Source organism: Brassica oleracea, chromosome C1, assembly GCF_000695525.1.
Source record: "Brassica oleracea var. oleracea cultivar TO1000 chromosome C1, BOL, whole genome shotgun sequence".
Taxonomy (NCBI): domain Eukaryota; kingdom Viridiplantae; phylum Streptophyta; class Magnoliopsida; order Brassicales; family Brassicaceae; genus Brassica; species Brassica oleracea.
Window position 1 is genome coordinate 5,845,022 of NC_027748.1, and position 23,791 is coordinate 5,868,812.

General features: G+C 34.5%; 4 protein-coding genes and 1 pseudogene across 4 annotated transcripts; 1 reads left to right on the forward strand and 4 right to left on the reverse strand.

Moving 5' to 3' along the window:
- The first annotated feature begins 3,510 nt into the window (after positions 1-3,510).
- Positions 3,511-4,534, forward strand: LOC106314959 (photosystem I reaction center subunit IV A, chloroplastic). The gene is made up of 3 exons (XM_013752752.1): positions 3,511-3,857; positions 4,130-4,195; positions 4,292-4,534. Exons 1-3 carry the CDS (start codon positions 3,600-3,602, stop codon positions 4,397-4,399), a joined length of 432 nt encoding a protein of 143 aa, XP_013608206.1. The 5' UTR covers positions 3,511-3,599; the 3' UTR covers positions 4,400-4,534.
- Positions 4,535-4,628: 94 nt separating this feature from the next.
- Positions 4,629-5,948, reverse strand: LOC106314950 (glutaredoxin-C5, chloroplastic-like). The gene is made up of 5 exons (XM_013752746.1): positions 5,593-5,948; positions 5,433-5,506; positions 5,175-5,249; positions 4,980-5,006; positions 4,629-4,874 (listed from the first exon to the last, which is right to left on the reverse strand). Exons 1-5 carry the CDS (start codon positions 5,865-5,867, stop codon positions 4,798-4,800), a joined length of 528 nt encoding a protein of 175 aa, XP_013608200.1. The 5' UTR covers positions 5,868-5,948; the 3' UTR covers positions 4,629-4,797.
- An 8,734-nt stretch (positions 5,949-14,682) lies between these two features.
- On the reverse strand, positions 14,683-15,260 carry LOC106329893 (annotated as a pseudogene).
- A 264-nt stretch (positions 15,261-15,524) lies between these two features.
- Positions 15,525-16,187, reverse strand: LOC106329901 (glutathione S-transferase T3-like). The gene has a single exon (XM_013768508.1). It carries the CDS (start codon positions 16,185-16,187, stop codon positions 15,525-15,527), a length of 663 nt encoding a protein of 220 aa, XP_013623962.1.
- Positions 16,188-21,611: 5,424 nt separating this feature from the next.
- On the reverse strand, positions 21,612-23,419 carry LOC106328282 (probable indole-3-pyruvate monooxygenase YUCCA8). The gene is made up of 3 exons (XM_013766699.1): positions 22,637-23,419; positions 22,163-22,534; positions 21,612-22,040 (listed from the first exon to the last, which is right to left on the reverse strand). Exons 1-3 carry the CDS (start codon positions 23,309-23,311, stop codon positions 21,807-21,809), a joined length of 1,281 nt encoding a protein of 426 aa, XP_013622153.1. The 5' UTR covers positions 23,312-23,419; the 3' UTR covers positions 21,612-21,806.
- Positions 23,420-23,791: the final 372 nt, after the last annotated feature.

Consider the following 23,791-nt stretch of genomic DNA (forward strand, 5'->3'; position numbering starts at 1 on the left):
ACATATGTATTGACTATATATAGAAGTTGGGTGTTATTTTAAAATGACATATGTATAGAGGTTTTTCAACCATTACTTCACTGGCACAAAACATTTATAACTGTAAATATCTTCTTTTAAAAGCAAAACTAATAAAAACGTGTACAACAAATGTATTTTGATATATATTATATGCATCAAGTTATAAAGGTTGGAAACATTGCAAAACTGTTTGGAGCAAAGTTTTTAACTTCACGATCTTCATCTTGACGTCAGTTCAGTGTCGGTTTTGGCCACAAGCAGAAGAAGCATGAGCTTCTAGCCGACACGATAATAAATATTTTCGCGGCCACATATTTATAAAAAGTGACTTCAGCTTAGTGATCCTAAGAAAAATTACCAGTGCTAGAGGTGCTGGGTTCGATTACCCCTGACTGCATTCATTTATTTTGGCTCCAAATATAAAATGGGACACGTGTCACTCCCATAAGGCACGACTTGATGACGTGGCTTCACGGGAGAGAAGACAAACATTTCTTTATATATATAGATAGATATCCCTTTTAGTTTTATTACTGACACTTGATAGGCTCAAATTAATAATTTGTCCCAGAATAAATGCATATATTAATTATTTATTTATTGCTCCTAAATTCAGTGGATGCAATCTTTCACGAGGATTGTTCATATATGCATTTTGATTCAAAATGAACCAACCCCTTTGTTGTATACTATATAACCTAACTTAATTTTTGCTCATAAAGAACAAATCGAGCAAACACACAAGTTTTAAACATATAAACTTTTAATATCATATTCTCAATCTATATATTTTACTCAGTTGTTTTACATCAAATGTATATATTTTACTAAAGTATCGAATATGGGTGACATGCGAAATGAAAGCAGTGCTAAACCAATGATTACAGTCATCTTTATAATGTTAGTATGAAAAAACTGTTATTTTCCTTTTTGTTTGTCCATATTTCTATAAGCATTTTAATTTTACAATTGCAATTTAATTAATACAACAATAGAACTATACAAGCACTAACTTTGATAAGTGACGGGAATAAACTTTATTGGTTTATTACAAAAAAAAAAAAAAAAAAAAAAAAAAAACTTTATTGGTTAACAGAACCGTATGCACATAACTCGTCCTTTTCATGTATGGGCAACAGAATGATGATCCATTTCTCTGCTGTCAAGTTATTGTTGGGGATAACTATCGGTATCGATCATAAAGTTTATTGTCTCCTATACTGTATTTTTCGCTATTTAACTCAAACAAGTCTGTATGATTAGGGTTAAAACCTATACTATATGTTTCGTATAATCCTATACTATATGTTTCCTATACAGTTTGTTGCTAATTTCTAATATGTAGAACATGCATGCTCAAGCCATGTAAATGATGCAGTTGCAAAGGAGACGATGCGCCAAAATTAACAACAATCGTAATATGTCTTCTTCTAGTATAACAAAAAGATAACGACTAGGCTAGTTTGATTGGTTCTGCATGTTTTATATGCTAAAATAAATTCGGGACCAAATAAAAGAAAATCTGAAATGGACCAGCCAATATATATGTATCTTTAATATAGCAATTAATAAAAATAATAGTGTATCAGAAAGAGCAATAAAACCGTAGACCATATGGGGCTTGTGGCTTTAACATTACATATTTTTACTAGTTTTTGCTAGCTTGTATCTCACATTTACGGTCAATATGTTTGGAACTCCACAAAAAAATATCATGTTTAAAACTACGACAGTAATAGTATTTATATATTTTGGTTTGTGTATTATGTAATATGAACAAGATTACGACTAAAGATGGTTATGAAACAAAGGATGATACGCCCAAATGTCTTTTTTTTTCCTGACGATACATAGTACTTGTAACTTAATATCTTATGATAATTTTGAGGCCCTAGTGTGCCTTTTAATATAGAGATTTTACTGTCACGGGAAAACTACATAAATCACAGACAAGCCATAGTAGTCCACCCACGTGTTTAGTCCACAGTTTCATCATTCCCACCGGTTCACAACACCGGTATCAAACTAGACCATCGAATTATTATCAGCTTCGTAGAATTTAAGTCACACTAATACCAGATTTATGTTTTTTTTTAACACCTTTTTTGAACACCGTACCGGATTTATGTTTAATCGTTCCTTATTTTGCTTTGTCACAATGAAAATTATGGCGGTGATTATAAGGTTAAAACGACGTGACGATGTAGGGTCCACTAAACAGCGTAACCAACCAATCACCTAAGTTGGGGACAGGCCAGTTGGAATTTGTATTTTTAAAATAACTGTTGTCCAAACGTGTAATCTCTCCATTTTTGTAATAATGCTAATGACTAGGAATATAATAAGAGACGAGACAAAACAAAATTATATACTCGAAAGTTAATACAACTAGTCTTTGATTATCTGCCCTGTTATATTTCTTATGGCAATCACTTGTGTTTCGCATATCGATACGTAATGGTCTTAAGAGTTGGTAAATAGATGAACTGAACAATGTGGATACGCCTAATCAAATTAACCGGGTTTAGAGATCAGTTAAGTACAAGAAAGAAAAAATAAAATAAGAAGTACAAGAAAAATAGAGAGTTGATGCATTATTACTGATCTTAATAAGGGTTTGTGATTCGTCTTTGTCGTGTATTGTCTATTACTGTACTACAACATTATAAATTATAACGTGTACAGTTTGGTGCAAGAGCTTTTAGGAACGTTTTACCAAGTTGGCGGAGAATATCCAACGTTAGGGAGCAATTTTGTAGCTAGAATTGCCTAGAAACCTGTTAGGTAATTTGGCTTGAATAAGCATACACTAAGTAAGAACAAATGATGGTAGGATTCAGTTGCAAAGTTGTAACTTGTTTTACTGTGTTTACAAAAGGACTCGCATCAATGCATCTGGCAGAACAAAAAAAAAGGCACAACATAAAAGTAAATGCAAACGCATGATTATCAAGGAAAATACGAATATCAAAGTGATGTTGAATTAAATATGCATAAGCAATTGAATGTAGTTTTAATTAATAGTCAAAGAACCAACCATCAGGTCCATCACTTCATTTGTTTGTTTATATATTATATCAGTTAATTCATAATATAGAATTTCTCTGGATGTCAAGATGAAGTCTGATACAAATATTTACAAGATAAATATTTTGGTATATAGAAGCACCCCTACATGCTTATTCTTGGAGCCCCGATGGGCTGTCCACGAGCTTATGGACATGTGGGTTTTCGATGGGCCGTATTCGGCTGGTTTTATTAACTCCATAATTGTGCAACAAGAATGCTTGCTTACGGATTAAATTAGAACCAAAAAGCTTTTTTTTTTAAATTCCAGTTTCCGACCATGCAATAAAATTCATTTTTTATCTTTAATTCCACGTCATCACATTATCCTTGAGAACGATATGTAATGTACACGTGTCAGATCTCAAGAGGAGGGAAACGATTTTGTTTAACCCAAAACATCTATCACCTCTTTTCTTAGCCGAGCAGATTACAAACCAACAAAACAATCTAAGAACTCACTCTTTCCTGTCTGAACAACAACAACAAGAAGCAAAAAAGAATCCCCAAAGATGGCGATGATGTCAGCATCTTCAGCCTTTGTTTTGACGTCCAACGTCACGGCGTCCGCAGGCGTTTCCTCGTCCAGGAACTCCGTGTCTTTCTTACCGATGAGAAACGCTGGCTCTAGACTCGTAGTCAGAGCAGCCGAAGATGCGGCTCCGGAAACATCTTCTTCAGAAGGTGCTCGAGCAACTGCCGTAGCTCCGGCTGGAGCCACTGCCACCAAACCCAAGCCTCCTCCGATCGGCCCTAAGAGAGGGTCCAAGGTCAGTTATCCTAAACCATCTTTGCATCTACTAACATGCAAATACATACGCCAAATTTACATATCGAAATCGATGATGGGTTCGTATTATTATTTGTGTTACTTTGATATTATATATATTTTTGGTGTAATACTTATAATTTTTTTTGGCAAATGGTAACTGAAATGGAGGAATAACAAAATCACTATGCACAATTGTATTTGAGTTACACTTATATCATAGAAATTACGGGTTATATTCGATATATTTATATAAATTGTTGGGGTTTGTAGGTCAAGATCCTAAGGAGAGAATCCTACTGGTTCAAGAATGTTGGATCAGTTGTGGCTGTTGATCAGGTAACACATTGTAGTCTCTAGTTAAAGATCTAAGCGTCACATGTTAATTTCACCATGCGATTTGTATAGTTATCTTACCTGGTTACAAACGTGCAGGACCCGAAGACCCGGTACCCTGTTGTGGTCAGGTTCGCGAAAGTGAATTACGCCAACATATCGACCAACAACTATGCATTAGACGAGATTGAAGAAGTCAAAGCTTGAAAATGATAGCTGAAAAACAATTGTGTGTTTGGTTTAATGTTTATACCAATTTATCTGTTTGTAAGTCGACCCGAACCGTATGTACCTACAAGTTTACCATTTATTCATCTTTCATCTCGAATCGGTTTTCTATAATTCTTTTACAGACTCACATCATTATGAGATTAGTATGGTTCTTTTGCCGGAGTAAGAGATCGTTTATTCAAAACTGAGAAGCCTGGTGAGAGACCAGAGTAGACATTGGTCTCCGTAAATCTCTGCAACTTTACCTCTGTTCATGTATTATTTGAATGATGTTCTAGAATGTGTAGACAAAAGAAATCGAGGTTCAATGTTTACAAAAGAGAGAGAGAGAGAGAGAAGTGGGTTCATCTCCAAAGCCAGTTTCCATCATTTCCTCAAGTCTGATCGGTTTTAGCGTTGGCTTCAGCTAACATCAATTCCAGTTCTCCTTTCCTGTTCAGGTTTACTGTATCTGTAGTACAACAAGAAGAAGATAAAGTAGGCAGGGTAGGATATAATATTATCTCTTGAATGTGTAGAATATTTGACGAAACTATCAAACCGAGAGAGAAAGTACCTGTGCAGCCACCAATGTGCTTGCCTCCTGATCATTAGGAACAAAGATGATTATATACACTGTTAAGTGTTGTCATAAACCGAAACTATATTGTCCAATTCTTTAAGGGGCATCTAAAGGGCTCTTCAGTTTTCAAGCAAAGTATCCAAGTTAATGAGGAAATATATTGATCCAAAAGGGTATTAAACTGCTTACCGACGAACACATTAGGAACAGTGCGTTGCCCAGTAAGTGTTTCCAGTACCTTCTGCAGTTGTGTCCCTTGTGGACCTGAAAAATGAGCCAGAGATTCAAAGTAAGGTATAAAGCATCTGAATCAGGAACAAATGAAAATTGAGCCTAGAACGCAATACTAATGGATACTTCGAAGTTTTGATATTGTCATAATCAAATCAACAAATCAAACTAAGTGACTAATGTATAAATATTATTATAGAAATGTTAGGCACATACCAAGTTCATCCAACTCAACCACCAGTGGCTGAACTCCAAGTCTCTTGAACAATGTCTTCACTTCAGAACAGTATCTTCAATACACACACCCAACACCACACATATTAAGATCTCAAGAACAGCAAAATTTAAGAGAAATTTGATGAGAAGTGGAACGTACGGGCACCAAGTTTTCGAGTAAACAACCACAGTGTTATCAGCCACCGTTTTCTTCACGCTCTCCTCCATTCCCGATCCGAATGACGAAGAAGAGGAGGAAGACATGGCTCGAACAGAACACGTCTGCTTTAGACATCTCTTGAGAGGAGATCCCACGGAGTTTCTGATACCGAAGCTTATCAGAGACACCGAATAAGAAGTTGAAGAGGAGATTGAAGGAAACGAATCTCGAGGCGAAGATGCAAGTTTCAGTGGGTTGAATGCTGTGACTGCCATGGCTATTTTCTGACCCTTGGATTCTGGGAAAGCCGACAGATTCTTGGAGCTTATCGTTTGCGTGGTGGTACTTCTTGTCTCTCCTGTGACTTGTGACGACCATACTCAATGGGCCTTTATTAAATTTAATGGGCTTTACCTCTGTACAATTTTGTTTTGTTTAATTAATGGTTCTATCCACTAATGGGCCTTATAGGCTCAAATCCATACCCGCGAACAATAGATGCACACTTCTTAAGAAATACTAAATTTGCTTCTTTTTTAACAACATTTGCTTTTTATTTATTTATTGGGGTTTTATCTTAATAACTTGCGTCTTAAACGTTTTATTTTTATACAACTGAATTAAAAAATCAGTCAGACAAATTACAAATTTTTTAGAGTTTTCTTATAATTCTTTTTGATGAATGTTTACGAAAAAAAATTGAATTGAACGTCTAGGCGGTGTGTGTAGCCATTCGAATTCGAACATTGTAGAGCCTATTATGTTTTGGCAAGGCAGCAAGTCAGATAATGATTTATTGCTGTTCTTTCCATCGACTTCTTGTAATTTTTACATTGCGAATACTATCTTTACCAAGTTCTTTTGGCAAGTTTTATAGTTGTTAATTCGCGTGTGCGATATTTCATTATGATCAAGAGTGTAAACTGTCTAATCACATGTTCATATCTACTGACAATTGTATGTGATTCCTGCATGTGGACCAGTTGATCATTTGGACTTTGGCTCGGGTGCTTTATCTGACTTGAAATTTGCCAAAAGAAAAAATAATCTTTACCAGAAAATATGCTCACCACCACAATTAGTCGAACGTTTTGGCGAAACTCAACTACTAAATCCAAAAAAAATTGTCGTTTACACGAAGATGCCATAACAAAAAAAAAAATCGTGAGAAAGTTGTGATTTTAAAGAAACAACTCATCTATGGACCTACCTTGATAAGATCATGTGGGGACTTTTGACTAGTTGTAACGTCATGGGTTCGAATTATTTCATTGTTACTCAATTTGTTATTTGTCTAGATCCCACCAACATCTTCTTCATTCATTTATAGCCCAAATCTTTGTTCTACTGACATGCATCTACATATAGTATATCTGAACACATTTGATATGTACATGATATATATATTAATATTATATATAAGCACACACACTAAGATAACCCACTTTAAGTATAAACAATTGTATCACAAAACAGGCAAGAAGAATTGGTAAGTATCCTAACTTGTTCAATTTCTTGTATTGTCCGAGTCCATCCATGTGTATATACAGTATAACATCTCTAAATTAATACTCTCTAAATTAATATACACTAAAAAATCTCTATAAAATAACATAATTTTATAGTCTCAAATTAAGTTTTTAGTTCAATTAGTATATCGATAAATTAATATCTCTATAAATTAATAAAAAAATTATAGTTTTGGTGTATTCCCAATATTATTAATTTATAGAGGTTTCACTGTATGTATATTCAAGATTGGCAATTGGCTCAAATGAAATGATTAAAAAAATCAGGGTATATGTATCATACCCGATTCAAGTATATATTTCAGGTATTAAAATAATGTATAAAATTAGAGTTTAAGACTCCTATATAAAAATTTAGGTGTTGACTAAAAACATAGAAGTTTTAGGTTGAGCTTGAATATCAAAACCCACATAAAAATTTTGTTTTTTTTGTTTTTTTTTTTGGTCAAAATAAATTTTGTTTAGCATATCAATTCTGTACCCATATCTATCACTTCAGAGACCTGATTTTCTGGATATTTTCAGATTTTCTCAAGGTGACCAAGATTGAGAGAAAGAAATTGTGAAAATGAATCTTTAATGTAAATGAGGAAGAAGAGTTAGTTAAGCCCTTTCTCAGAAAAAAAAAAAAAGAGGAGTTAGTTTAAATACATGTAAATCACTCTGGACTAAACCAACTATTTAACCATACTAAACCAGCTATATACACACACTATTAGATATCTATCAAAAAAATCGGAAAGAATTGAACTGGTTCGGAACTAAAATGTTCACACAAACACAATCTTTTATATACTAAAGCACAAGTCACACAACCAATCCTATTTTGCTACATGTTTTAAGTTTCATTTATCAAAAAAAAGTTAAAAAGAAAAAAAATTGAAACAAAGCAGTTTTTGTCATCTATATTTCCAACGAAAAGAAAGAACAAAATTTTTGTATTCCTTGCCACGATCTCCACCTCCTCATCCTACATTAAAATCAGTTATTCAACAAATTTGTTTATTAAATGGTTTCAAACAGTTTAATTTCTTCCATGAGGTAACTGATGCTTTCATCTCTCCCATAATTTTATTTTGATATCGACAACATCCTATCCTCTTTCTTTTTCTTTTCTGGACGAATTTTCAATCTGATGGTGGCTTTATAGTAAATGAGTAAGTGATAAAGTATCTTAATTCCAGCAATTAATTATGTTACGTTGTACAGTTTGCATTCCTTATGTTTTTGTTTTTTTATTTCTTTGTTTTTGCAGAGGAATCATCATTGTTTTCAACGTAGAAAATGATTCTCAGCTTAAAACAAAGAAAACATGTTTAAATTGAAGTCGACAACGATTGAAGAAGAATTGAAGGGAAAGGAGACAACTTACACGAAGACTCTCAACCCACATTCCTGTTCATGTTTTGATCAATAGGTCAGATGCAAAACCTTTTAATTATTCAAAGAAGGCATAAAACAAAACGTTGACCACTAAATTTGTTTCTTTTTAAACAATAGTTAGTGTTGTAAACATTGTATGGTTGACCAATTATTAAATATCAAATTTGTAAAACTCTTAAATGACTAATTTTGGACAGTAATTTATATAATAAATATCAAGGGATTAACATATATAAATATATCTAGATATGGTTGAGGTGAATTCGTTAAAACAAAAATAAAATATTATAAATAATTATTTAAGTATGCTTACATCTACAATAATATTGGTCAACCAAGTATACTATCTAAAGTATACAATTTTTTAATATACTAAAATATCATGTTATCATAATTTATTTTCTTCCAATTATTCAAATTTACTTTTACTAAATTAAACTAAAAAAAGGTTTCTGTTATCAATTAAAGATAAGAAAAAAAAACAATGAATTAAATACCCGAGCGTACCTCTCGTGAAATATACTAGTATCTTTATATATAAAGTTGACTTGTGTGATGCACACAGCCTTCCACGACACCACAACAGGTTGGGGCTTTTTTCGACACCTGTCAGCTCCAGAGTAGATCGGTGTGGCCCACGCTCCCTCCTCCTTCTCGCGCGCGTCGTGTTGTCTGTATCATCTTCTCAACATCAACAATCAAAGATCAGTAGCCGACAGTTTCAACTTTCATTAATACAAACGTAAAGCCCAGCTTTAACGTGATTTACCCCACTCGTCTCACTCTCAAGCATTCAATCAACCTCATCATCTCCAAAGTAACTGATGGAAACTCAAACTATAAATCCCCAAGCTCTCAGAGATGAACAACCTCAGCGAAATCGAGAAGAATAGTCTTTTCTGATTACCAACTCCGACAATCTCATCACCTTACCGGTTGAGATGAGCTCCGAAACGTTGGCGGCTGGAGACGGCGGCGAAACGAGCGCTGGGCCAGCACCGGCATACGACAAACAGAAGGAGAAGGCGCGCGTGAGCAAACCGTCTCTGATCCTGTGCCACGACGCGCACCAGAACGACGCATCTGCAGTCTGGAAACCAAACCGTCTCTTATCCTGTGCCACGACGCGCACCAGAACGACGCATCTGCAGTCCGGAAGCTCCTCGAGAAAGATCCGTCTCTGGTTCACGCCAGAGATTACGACAACCAAACGTCTCGGGTGGATCGATGTTGTTAAATGTCTGATCGAGTTTGGTGCAGATGTCAACGCTCATGGATAAGAAGCAAACCTGTGATTGGACCTTTCAGGGGTTTTGGCGGTCAAGACAACTATAAAGTGTAGGCTCTACCCAAATAGCCTAACACTTGGCTTTCTCTATGAAGCAAAGCAGCCTGCTTTAATGCTTGTGGCTGATTGAATTTTGTCTACGCAGGGTCAAAACGGAAGTCACTTTGAACCAAAGCCTTTGCCACCACCAATTCCAAAGAAGTGTGACTGGGAGATTGACCCTGCTGAGCTGGATTTCTCAAATGCAGCCATGATTGGAAATGTTTGTGTATTCTTTTTGAATCAAGTTTTGATCGTAGGTGATCGATCCATAGTCTTGAGTTTGTTTAGTTCAGTGCAATGGACTAATTGGATCTTTGGTCACATTTTGTTAGGGTTCATTTGGTGAGATTGTGAAAGCCTATTGGAGAGGAACACCAGTGGCTATCAAACGTATTCTTTCTTCTCTTTCAGATGATAGACTGGTTATGTAAGTTCTTATTTCTCTCTTTTGATATTAGCTGATACCTTGGTAGAAGTCTGTCCTAAGATTCTTGTGTATTCATACTTGGTGTACTTTAAATGTATAGATTGATTTCTATTGTGATACTTTAATTTACAAGATTTTTGTCGGTTTACTTCTTATTTTTTATCAGAGTTGGTTACTTCAATGGTTCGAATTTGCTTATATGAGAAACTGGAATCAACATTGAACTGATTCAAAGATTAGGTTCATTTAAATTAGAGAAAAAGGCTAGAATAGCACCAAACCAAACAAAGTTTTTGTTCCCAAACTAACATTTAAAGCCCAAAGTCACAAAAATAGATTTTATTAAAGAGGTAAATATACACTTATACTTCTTGGGTTAATTAATATAAACCTTAGGGTTTAGAGTTAAGTGGTGGGGTTTTGGAATTATGATTCAAAATTTTATAAAAGAAAAAATAAATACTTAAAAATTAAAAATAAAAATTTAAAAAACAGTTTCAAAAGTATTTTTGAATTATAAAAAGAAAATTTGAAAAGAAAAAAAATTCGGAAAAAAATTCAAAAAAAAGTTATAAAAAATTTTGAATCTGAAAACATCTAATCTGAAACTATAAAAAAAGATTTTTTTTTCATTTTTATATTTGTTTTTATTTATTTTTGTTTGTTTATTTAATTTTAAGCCAAAGGTATTAGGGATATTTTACCCTTTAATGAATGTCATTTTTGTGACTTCATCGCGATTAACAGAATGGTGCATTTTTAATGGTCTCCTTAATCCTTGGGTTATGGTTAATGCCTCACAGAAATTGGGCCACCAAGCTCATGCCAGTAATATCTTAATGTATTCCCAATAACTCAATCAGACATTCCTAATACACGTAACATGGCCAAAAAATACCTTAGCAAATGACTAAGTTTGTTTTACTTCATTGAAAATCGTTTAAATTGTTCATATATTTACACTTATATGCATCACTCATCAGTTTTCTTCATCATGCCTTTACCGAAAAAAGAAGAGCAAAATGTTGTAAAAGACCTTTTCCTTATTACTGATATCTTGTAATAGTTTCTTACTTTATTTACGACTTAATCAACGTTCATTTATAAAAAAAATAAATCACCACTCAAGATATTCAGAGACAATATGATATCTTGTAATGGTCTCTATATTTTCTCTTATTTTTAAATTATTTTCTATATTTTTAATGGTGAAAAACTCTTTAAGAGCTCACCGCTAATGATGCTCTAAAGCATCTTAAACGAGAATCGGGATACCACATCTTCACTTCTATTTTTGATTTTTTTTTCTTTTTTCTTTAATAGTTAGATACTGAAGCATATCCTTGCACTAGAGTTACTCTTCCATATTAGTCTATATTATAGCGCTTATAATAATAAAACAATATCCAAATTTTTACAATATATATAGTTCCCTAACATTCAAATAATTGTTTAATAGGATCCACACTTAAAAATATACTAAAAGTAGTGTTTTTAAAACCGAACGATCTGTGGTTGGACTAAGTTTGACTATGACTCAGTCACATAGGTGAGTTGGGTTTAATAGTTGGTTTTACCATAAACTAGCCAAATGTTAGATTGAATCTTGAAATAATTGAACTTAATATAAACCAATTAAACTATCAAAAATCTATGAACCAAACATATAAAATACCTTATATTTATAATGTTTTATATTTGATATTAATTTATATTTTAATTACGTATCATATTTACTAACTTTATTTTAAATTATATATCTAAAAAATATTAAACTAGATAATTGAACCACGTTTGATACGGTCGAACCACCATGATCTATCTGAATAAATATCTGATTTATCTTCTAGACCAGTTTTAAAACATTGACCAAAACCAGATTGGTGAAGTTTCTTAACTAATAAAATAGTCATTTGATGAGTAAAAAAGGCTCACAAGTTCTAAATTTCATTATGAGCTACAATGAGTCGGGGTTTAATATAATAGCTAAGCTAATTTGTGTTTTCCACCAGTAATAGTGCCCACCAAAGATCGATTCATGCTATAAGGATACCTTAAAATAACCTACAAAGACATTTATAAAACAAATCATCTTTATGCAATAGAAAAACTATTACTGATAGTGATAATTCAGTTTTTATAACAAACAAGCACCAAAAAAAACCACAAAATATCAAATAATCCGCGCGTAGCGCGGACACACCACTAGTACATTATATAATGTGCGTAGGGTTGAAGGTACAAGAAAAAGTGATACAGAGACATGGGCGCACGCGCTAGTGATTTATTAGATCAACATTATTGCCGCGACAAAATGTTGGTATCTTAGCATTTTTATTATTATTTTTAGAGTAGTAGACAATGTTAAGATACAGTAGAAAATGTGTAGATTATTGGTAGATACTTATGGTGTCTCTTAGTAAATAAATTGTTTATTTTAATAAGTAATAACATATAAAAGATGTGTTTAAAATAAAACATATAACATTAAAATTGAAAACACAAAAAAGTTACAAAGCTGCAAAAAAAAAAAACTTACAATTAAAACATTAAAAAATTTTAAAGAAAAGATTAAAAACATAAATTAAAAACATAAAACATACAAACATCATAAATAAAAGCAAACAAACATTTTATTCAATTCATTGAAACTTAAACATTATATGTTATTTGGAAGATGTCCAAATTTAGCCCATATATTTTCAATCAGATCATCTTTTAATTGTTGATGGGCTTATCTATTCCAAATTCTTGTTCGACGATCAATTGAATTACCGAGATTTGTAGTCATATCGACGGAATATGTAAGATCCACATCTTCTCCTTGTTGAAATTCTAAAACGTCATATTGGGTGTACGAATCTCGTTCATCTTCGACAATCATATTATGGAGTATGATACATGCTCTCATAATATTTGCTATTTTGTTTTTATCTCATAAATTAGATGAATTTTTAACAACGGCGAATCTAGCTTGCAGGACTCCGAATGCACGTTCAACATCTTTTCGCACAGCTTCTTAGGTTTTAGCAAATAATGATTTTTTCGGACCATATGGTAGTCGGATAGATTGAATAAAAGTCACCCATTTCGGATAAATATCATCCGTGAGATAGTAAGCGAAATGGTACTCCGTTCCGTTGATGTAGAAGTTGACTTGCGGAGCTATTCCGTTAATAATATCATCAAAAACAGGTGATCGATCAAGAATATTAAGATCGTTCATAGTACCTGGAGCTCCAAAAAAACGTGTGTCATATCCAGAGGTCATATGAAGCTACTGCCTCCAACACAATTGTTGATTTTCTGGTTCCTCGTGAATACATTCATTTCCAAGAGGTAGGGCAATTCTTCCACCCCCAATGCATACAGTCGATGCTTCCAACCATCCCGGGAAATCCACGTTGTTGTCCAATATGGAGTAGGCATTCAAGATCCTCCGGTGTGGGACATCTTAGGTATTCATCGCCAAACAAGTGGATTATTCCGACGGTAAAATGGTGCAAACATTTTCGAGCTGTTGTTTCACCAAGTCGTACATATTCGTCAACTGTATCAGCCCCACCACCATATGCCAATTGACGAATTTCTGCAGTACATTTTTGGAGCAGTGATAGACTAGACCGTCCGACTGCATCTTGTGTTGGTTGAAAATACTCTACTTCTGTAGAGAGACGATGCACAATACGCATGAACAATGACTTGTTCATTCGAAACCGTCGCCGGAATAAATTGTGAGGGTATGTTGGAGCTTCACTAAAATAATCATTCTAGAGTTTACTGTGGCCTTCTTCCCGATTTCTCTCGACAAAAATGTACTTTTTCGCTCTTTTGGTTCTGGAATAAGATCATAATTTTCAAAATTCTCTTCAAAAGGGGATTCAAAATCAGCATCATCATCTTTGTGGTAATGATAATGGGAAGAAGATGCCATTTAAAATGAAAAAAGGGAGAAAATGTTTCGGAAATGAGTAGAGGAGAGATGCTTTGTATTTGTGTAATGAGAGAAGATGTCTCATATTTATAGGGTAAAGAAGTGTAGCTTGTGACATTAGTTGTACGATTCTCCTGTGACATTAGTTGCATGATTCTCCCGTGACATTAGTTGCTTGTTTTCTTGTGGAAGAAACAAACAATAGCATGTGAACCTTTAGTATGTTTGAATACGGACAACACACGTGAACTTTGATCAGGCTTTGAGTATCTTTCACATGTGAAGTTTCATACAATCTGATGATAATACAATTACACATTACAAACATTACAGTCATTACAACAGCCTTGATCAGTTTCATACAATTATAATACAAGTCATTACAATAGCGTATAATACAATACCTACTTCATATAATCCGATTCATTACAAAACATTCTCCAATAGATCTGTTTTTAAGTAGTGAGGAGATAAACAACAATCTGATTTAGTTATACATGAGCACCAAACCTACTAAAACTAATACAACAACCATTACACCAACACCCAATTCAAAGCCATTTGTAAACTTTGATTTCTTCTTAGCTAACTCACAAAGTAGCTTCTCTAGCTGAACCAGCTTCTGTTCAGTGTCATTATGGAGATCCTTAACCTGGTTAAGTTGTGTCTCATAGTCACTCAAAAAGGTTAGATGATCTACCTTGTCAGCCAAGTGGCCATACTGTGTGTCCCTGGCTCTCATCTCCTCCATACCGCCACATCCCATCATTTCCAAACATGTCACTCTCCATCATCAACATTCTCACACGTGTAGTATCTTCTGCCTGGATCATTTCTAGTGTAAGATGTTGCTAGAAGAGGTTCACCACCACAGTAGCATGTCTTCGGGAAGCCGAACTCAACCTCAGGTTGAGGAGGGTGCTGAACCGGCTCTGCATTATTGTACCTACTCTCAGCTTGGTCCTCGAGAATATCTGCCTCTGCTTGGCTGTAGCCACTGTCAGTCGTGTTCCTATAATAATCCTCTGACCATGAAGGCTGGCTATAGCTATAATCTTGTCCCATCTGTTCCTTAACCTGAAAAATGAAATAAAGAGAAGATTACAAATGTGCACAACTTTATTCCCAATCTGATTCAATGAAATAACTGAGTTAAAGATGCAACATTAGCATAAGAGATAGTCATAGAAGCAAACAGAAACTACAAACATAGTTATTAAAACAGGAAGTACATTCATCATAGAAGCAAACAGGAAGTACATTCAACATAAAGAAGATAAAACATAAGTACTTAAAATAGAAACTACAAACATAGCTAGAACATCATTCTCAGAAATACTCGGCCATGAGCTTATTCTTGACAACTTCTTCAGCCTCACACTCATCAAGAGTCTTCCCTTGCGCATTATTCCTTCTGGCTTTTGCAGCTTTGATACCTTCAGGCCGGATCTCATGATCACCAACATTGGTGCTTGAAGTTTGGGAACCTGTCTCACCAGTTTTCCCCTTTGAACTGCCAGCAGCTTTAGGAGTGTTAAAGCTAAGCCATTTCTGTTCATACCTCAACACACACCAAGCATGCTCAAAGGTAAACTTCATGTTGTAATCAGAGTAGAAGATTTCATGAGCCACCTTCAGAACATCATTCTCATTCTGACCATTGCTACTTTGTCTCTCTGCAGCTGCAAATGCGCCACAGAACTTGTTGGTGAGATCATTGATTTTGTTCCACTTCTGCTTACAATGGATATGCTCTCTCTTTTCACCACCCTCTCTAGCGTGAGGACTTGTTGCATAATATTCTCCTACTCGTTTCCAGAAGGTCCCCGACTTTTGTTCAGTTCCAACAATATCATCCTTAGATGTGTTTAGCCACGCACTGATTAGAACCTCGTCATCAGCTGGGGTCCATTTCCTTCTCTCCCTACTCTCCACTGGTGTGTCTTCAGGTAGAGTTGGAGCGTCAGATTGTTGTGAACTGAAAGGAGGCATTTCTGATGCTCCAAAGTTAAGACTAGAAGGAAAACTTTCATAAGGAAAGTTTTCCTCGTTGACTGGTAAGAAGGTCTACATAACTAGAAGACTGACTATATGGATTCCTTGAATCCATAGCAATAAGAACAGAGAAAGGATTATAGAAGAGAAAGCGGAATGGTTACTAAGAAGAGAGAAAGAAGATGATGGAGATTATATGATAGAATGAAGGATGGTTTGGGTTTAATAGGTGAAACTGTGACATGACAAGTGATAAGTAACAATCATAATGACCTAACCATAAACTACCTAAGTCTAATCAGAAGTTATTACACATTACACAAGTAAAAAGCTATCAAGTATCTTTTACAACTTCATTAAATTCAAAGGGGATTTCGTTTCAAACCAACTTCTCAATCAGACTTGGCGATGCATTTTAGTAAATTTCCATTAAATTAAAAGCATATTTGGTTGCAAACAAACTACACTTCAATCAGACTTATCTATTCATTTTAGCAACTAACGACTACAGTCAAATGACAAGCAAGTTCTCCATTAAAGAGTTAACCAGTTATCTATAGTTAAAGACTAAACATTCAATAAAACTCCATTAACTTGATTACTCATTAACTTGACCAGTCCCACACTTCGTTCTTGTTGATTAAAGAGTTAACGAGTTATCTCTAACAATGTCACAATAAACCATCTTGATTACAATGTATGCAGATAGCAAACCATTAGCCTTTAAGAACTTAACAAATGTCAGTTTCATCGAAGAAGGAATATTATGTTCATTACAACTTCACCGGTTATGATCACAGACGACAAAGACGAGACAAGATTCTGAAAACCCTAAATCCACACAAAATTTTCAATTAAATTTAGTCAAACACCAAGCATACAATTAACAACGGCAATCATATCATCACAACCAAAAGCAACCAATCCCAGATACCGACGAGGTAGATCGACAAAGATAACAAAACGGAGGAGGTAGATCGATAAAGACAATGAAAACCCTAAATCTCAAAACGGAGAAGGAACACATACCTTGTTTAGATTGGAAGCGGCAGACAAGATTCAGATGAGACAACAGCTCGGTGTGGAGTGAGCGCAACAAACACACAACAGATCGGTGGGGAAGAAAGGTTTCGCCGTCAAGAGAGAAAAGGGAAAAGATGAAAGTGAAATCGAGACCCCAAGCGAGTTTCCCCTACACGTTTTAGACACCCAATCACAAGCTGCCAGGTAGCTTTAAGGACGAGTAACGAAAACCTCTTAGTTAAGCTCTGTTTCTATTGTTTTTAAGCGTTTTTGATTTAATTTTCGACACTTAATTGCTAAGAAATTAAACTTAGAATCGCCGATAATTTTGCTCAAAGAAAGTTTACCCATATCCCAATGATTAAAACCATGTACGTTTGAATTATTACTCTTCACGTACCTGTTTAGAGTAAAGAACTAAATTTGAGAAACTAAATTTATATATCGACGTAGACAAACTTAGAAGAAAAACCCTTTGATGAACTTGTTGGAGAAGTCATTCGTACTAGCTCGTATAACATACATGTATTAATTTCTTTCGGTGCATGTCTTTAATCGTTGGACTTGTAAAAATGAGTTACTTAAATTGAACTTTTAAACATTGCGCGTGGTAAGATGAAGTGCTTGTTGGTTTCTTCTTTCTTGTGTTTAGTGTAGAGGAATATCTTTCTTTTTTCCACAATTGAGGTAGTTCATCTAACAGTAACAGACATAGGCATGTGAGAGGAACGAACCCTAGTTTTTGTTTGCAGACTGGTAATTTGTATGGTGGACAATATGGGCCCTTGAACATGAGTGATTTTTTCATTGGAGAATTTGTGACCATTCCCATGTGTTACTCTTTTACTCTTTGTCACTGTTCTCCTCAAATCAAATCTCACCTCATATTGATCAGTATATACTTACCTTGTATATATTCTAATCAACATTAAAAGCGTCAATTATGGTCTAAACTGACGATCTGATTGTATAAAACAATCCCAAAGGGTAGTTAGAATTTAGGATAAGATGTAATCGATTTTTGGTTAATTGGTTAGTCAGACTAAACCGACATATATACAATCATGTTAAGGACATGGCCGAAAATGTCAAGTTGATATGATGCATGACAACTTTAAACCAAAGTCGTATAAAATCTTAGTATGCAATATAAAAAATGCAAATGACCTTGAATGTAAGCCGACGCATATCTACCTATATGTGATAGCTCCCTAGCTAGCTAGGTCTTCAAAACCATGATTTAATTATAACTAGAATCTAAGATGATGCCCTATCTAGCTAAGGTTTTTGCTAATGTAACGAAAATTGATTGAGGAATATTATGTATGAATGTGAGGGTGACAAGTGACTAATATAGCAAAAGACAAAGAAGAAAGCAAAAAGAGTAATGGTCACTCGAAATCAACATTTCCGTGTAGTTTCTAAATAGGTAACATGAGGTGAGGGTACATGCGAAACTAGATGATGATCTCCATGCCTTTGAAATAGACTTCACGTACATGCATTATATATATATATGATAAATGTATAGTAGTCATAATCATCAGAATTCCTACTTCCAAGATATTATAGACATATCCAGTTCAAGCATTTTGCTGGAATTTTAAATTTACTACTTATGGAGCTAGATTCCCTTTTTTCTTTAACCGATATATGTCAATAAAATATGATTTTGACGTCTATATGAAAACATCCTTAATGTGTACATGATTCATACCGAGGTATCAAATAAAAATTATGAGGTTTTTAATTCTTTTTTTAAAACGCACTATCTTTATATTCCACCAAAGAGGATAATAATTTTGCAATATAACAAGGATAACATATACCAGCAATTCTTTTACAAAAGAAAAACATATACCAGCAATAGAATGTATAAAAAAAAGACTGAAAATTGAAATATTATAAACTCCACAGATCGATGATATTATTATAATAATAAATGTACAAATGATGTGGTCGAAATTGGTTTGAACTTTAAACGGTTGGCATTATCCTTTGACGTTGGACATAGGCCATCTACATCTGATATGACATTGTAAGATCTCTTTTATTATCGGATCTAATTGAAATTTGGACCCAACACATGTGGGTTTTAATGTCATCAGAAACCGTATTTACCTTTTTCTTCTGTTTTTTTTCTTCCTGAAGGGAAATTTGCCCCAATAACCATAAAAAAAAAACACAAACCCACTATCTCACCGAAAACATCCTCTATCTTCTTATTTCTATTCCTATCTCTCTCTAACCTCTTATTAAAAATCTAATTACTCTTTTTTTTGGTTATTTGGCAAATAAACCCTAAATTGAAATTGTTTTCCAGATTAAGGAAGTACCGTGCTTCTGCTTTCGAATTTCAAAATGGATTATTAATACTTTTATTTGCCTGAGAATTGTAAATAATAATATATTTTATAAGAAACCTCTAAACTACCATTGTCCTGTTTTATCTTTCAAAACATACTCCATTCTTTAAGAGACGATGTTTTAAAAACGTGCACATAGATTAAAAAAATATTTAATTTTTATATTTTCTATAAAAAATCATTATTAAATATTTACATAATCACAATTAAACCAATAATAAACTAAACCAAATAAGATTATTGGTCATATAACAAAAATTATTAATAAATTTTATATTGAAACTGAAAAAGTTATATAATTTGGAATAAGAATTTTCTAAAACGTTAAGTATTTAAAAACAGTGAGAGTATATCTTAAAAAATATAAGTATATAACACATCACCATGAATACGTGATTTGGTTTATACGTACTTACTTAGACTTAATTTTATACAAATCTTGTCAAGTTTCATGAGTTTTTAACTCGAATTAGTTGATCATAAGTAGAATGCATCAAAACGAATGAGTGGAATGATATATTATATATAGGGATGAGTATAAGTATTAGATTTTTTTTTGTTTGAGACAGAATCCAATTTTTGAGTGGATCAGCTATGCTAAATTAGATATACTAACTTCTGATATCCTTCAGGTTTTAGAGCATGATTAACGCGGGTTTTTAATTTGAGATTCTTAACTCATAATTTGACACAATTTTTTTTTTTTACACTTTTCGGCTAAGAATCGGTTCTTATATCTCTTATTTAAGAGACGGTTCTTAACTTTTCTTAGTTAAAAGCTAAAAAAACTAAAAAACGGTTATTATCCTAAGCTAAGAACTCCACCCCTAGAACTTGGGTTAATCATGGTGTTATGAGTTTTGAACATCAGGTAATTCACGTTTATATACATTGCATACATGTTTATCAATTAGCCAGTGGTTATAGTTTAGTTAGTATGCTGTGATATTGGTCAACGTTGGACATTGTTTTCTACGTTCAGAGGGCTATCAACTAAATAAACTACACAGTTTTTTGGGGAGGGTCAAAATAACTTCGATTGAAGAAAACTCAATTACCTAATTTAAAGAATGTACATATTATCCTTCCGTGCAAAGCGGAAATTGATGCATGAACCACGATACTGATAATTGCATATATGAATCAAATCGAATGTAAAGTGGGAATTTAATTAGACGTTCTGTTAATTAGGTTTAATAACCTAATTTAATTAATTCCAACCCACATAAAATACCTAGCTATCACATGCATGTGAAAGTAATTTTTAGTTAATTTAATTTAAAATTGTTAAAAGAATCGTATTAATTAACTAGGTTAAAATTGTATCTGAAATGAAGATATTTCTGCCTTCTGGCTTACATAATATACCCATGAGTTTTAGTCAAGCAACTGTGCGTAGTTAATAAAAGTGTTTAGCAAATAGGAAGCAAGGAATGGGGTCGGGAGACTCACCCGTGTCATCTGCTTAGTAACATTGTTCGCCTCTGAGGATTAAGTAACTTTCGTCGTCACAGGAATCCTACATTCCCTGGAGACGCGATACTGGTTCAGTCGGTCAACATCTTTTCATTCATTCTTCTTGTTTTAGCTCTAGTTATAATTTGTTTCTACACTTTGATTCTAAACGTTCTTTGGTTTTCAGTAAATAAAATTAAAATTTTAAAAGAAAATTGTCATTTTAAAATTATTGCTAATATTGGCTCTTCAAAATTAACGTGAAGTCCTGCATTTCTTGCAATCAATACTAGAGTAATGTTTGTAGTAAGAATAGAATAGAAATGAATCCAAATGTCAAAGGGAGATTCTTCAATACCGAATAACAAGTAGCCTATAAAACCCTTTTTGACAGATGAAAAGAAAAATAACTTGACATAACCTAATGGAAAAGATGGTAAGCTAAAAAAAAAAGATAGTAAGCTGAAATTAAAACTTTTTTTTTTACTTTTATAAATATTAGAAAATTGTATACAATATAAATGTCAAAACTATGCAAATTAGGACAAACAAACAAATCAAAGAACCCCCAAAAAGATAACTGTAAAATGTTGAAAAAAAAAGGGCCACATCATCCTCTGCTAACACAAAACGCCCAAACACAAAAAGTGGAGGAGGTAATAAAAAACAAACACACACAACACCCTTTGATTCACTTTGGGTCTTCTTCAGAGAGGGCTCTTCTTCTTTACTTCTTTATCTCTGTCCTAAAACTCTAGTCATTCTCCTAACATTAGAACTGTTGAGAGATACATCTTCGATGACTAGTTGTCGAGCGTTTTGTGGGTTGTTTTGTTTCAAGTTTCCAAACAGAGCCTATGTCTTGTGCGATGTTTACCGCGTCCATTGACGCACCTGAGAGCCCTCTCCTCGTGAAGCCAACCGCATACAACCCGGTCCTTCCTTTCCAACCGCTGTTTCCAATCGCCGTTTTCGGGAAACCATTCTTTGCAAAGAACTCACTCTCCTATAACAAACAAACACAAAACAAATCAGTACATATGAACAAAACAGTCTGGTCCGGTTTGGTTCAGCAAAACCCGGTTAGCAAAATTTTAAATTCTTTGTTTTTTTGTATTGTTTTCTCACCTGTAGCCAATAAGGGACGTTGCTGCGATAACCAGTAGCGAGAACAACCGAGTCGACATCGAGTTCCTCTCCATTAACAAGCTCGACTCTGTTTCCGTTAAACCTTTTGACTCCTGGAACCACATCGATCTTTCCCGACCGGATCTTCTCTAAAGCTCCGATGTCAAGAACCGGCGTCTTCCCTTTCGCGCTCTTTAGCTCCATCGGACCCATCTCCGGTCGTTTCAAACCGTACTTCTCGATGTTTCCAAGCACGAACCAACACAAAACCAACAATATCTTGTCCACGAGCCATAAAGGAAACCACTTCAGCATCTTCATCGCAAGCTCAAACGTGGACTTCCCCATTATTTCTCTCGGCATCACATGAACCTGAAATTTTTAAAAATTTAAACTTTGATCAGTCTTTGATTATATTTTTATAGTTTCAAAAAAAAAAAGATTATATTTTTATTATAAAAGTTAATGACTTACGGAGCTTCTAACGACCATGGAAGGCTTAGCAAGATGATTAGCGAGGTCGAGAGAAACCTCCATGCCTGAGTTTCCACAACCAACGACCAACACTTTCTTCCCGGCGAACTTCTCGCCGGACTTGTAATCGCAGGCGTGGATCACCTCCCCGGTAAACTCAGAAAGCCCTTCAATCTCCGGCATCACCCTCTCCGCATTCTCTCCCGTAGCCACCACGAGCCACCGGCATATATACTCGACCTCCGTCCGAGTCGACTCAGCGTCGGACACGGTCTTGACTCGCCACAACCCGCTTGTCTCGTCGAACCGAGCGGTCTGCACGCACTCGTTGAACTTAGGGCTGATGTCAAACCGCGAGGCGTAAGACTCGAGATAATCTATGAACTGTCGTTTCGTGGGGTACTCCGGGAAACTCTCCGGGAAGGGCATTTTCGGTAATTGGCAGAACTGCTTGGGGAGGTGAAGCTTGAGACGATCGTACGTTCTTTTTTGCCACAGGGAAGCGATACAGTCTGCTCTCTCGAGAACCACGAAAGGAACGTTTTGTTCCCTGAGACAAGCGGCTGTGGCTAGACCGGACGGTCCTGCTCCGACGATAACCGGTCCGTTGACCCAAATGCACCGGTTAGTAGCTACTTCTTGATCATTATCTATCAAACGAAACATATTCTCCATTTTTTCTTTAAAATTTTCTTTAACGAGTTTTAGAAGTTGAAGGTTTGTAGAGGGAGATAGAAGCAATGAAGGTTATATTGTAAATGGTTTTGAAATTGGAATGAAGATAGTGTTTGGAGGTTATGATGCTTATATAGAGGGAAGATACCATGTGGCGTTGAATATTTTTCACAAGACGATATTTATTTTATTAGTATAATAATCATAATGGTGAGCTTCTCATATAGTATTATTTTAACTAGTTATAATAACTGACTATTTGTGATTGGTTAGAGTTGAAGTACATTGATTATGATTTATTTCTAATAAACAAATTAACTAATGGTGTGTGACAGTTGAGCACTTGAAATATAAACAGTGGTAGTAATGCTTGAGGACGAAGTAATATTTCTACCGACTATTGTTGTGTGTTACTCATTACACATCTGTTAATTCAAGATAAGTTATGAACTAACAAGTAAACAAGAGTACTCTGATAAA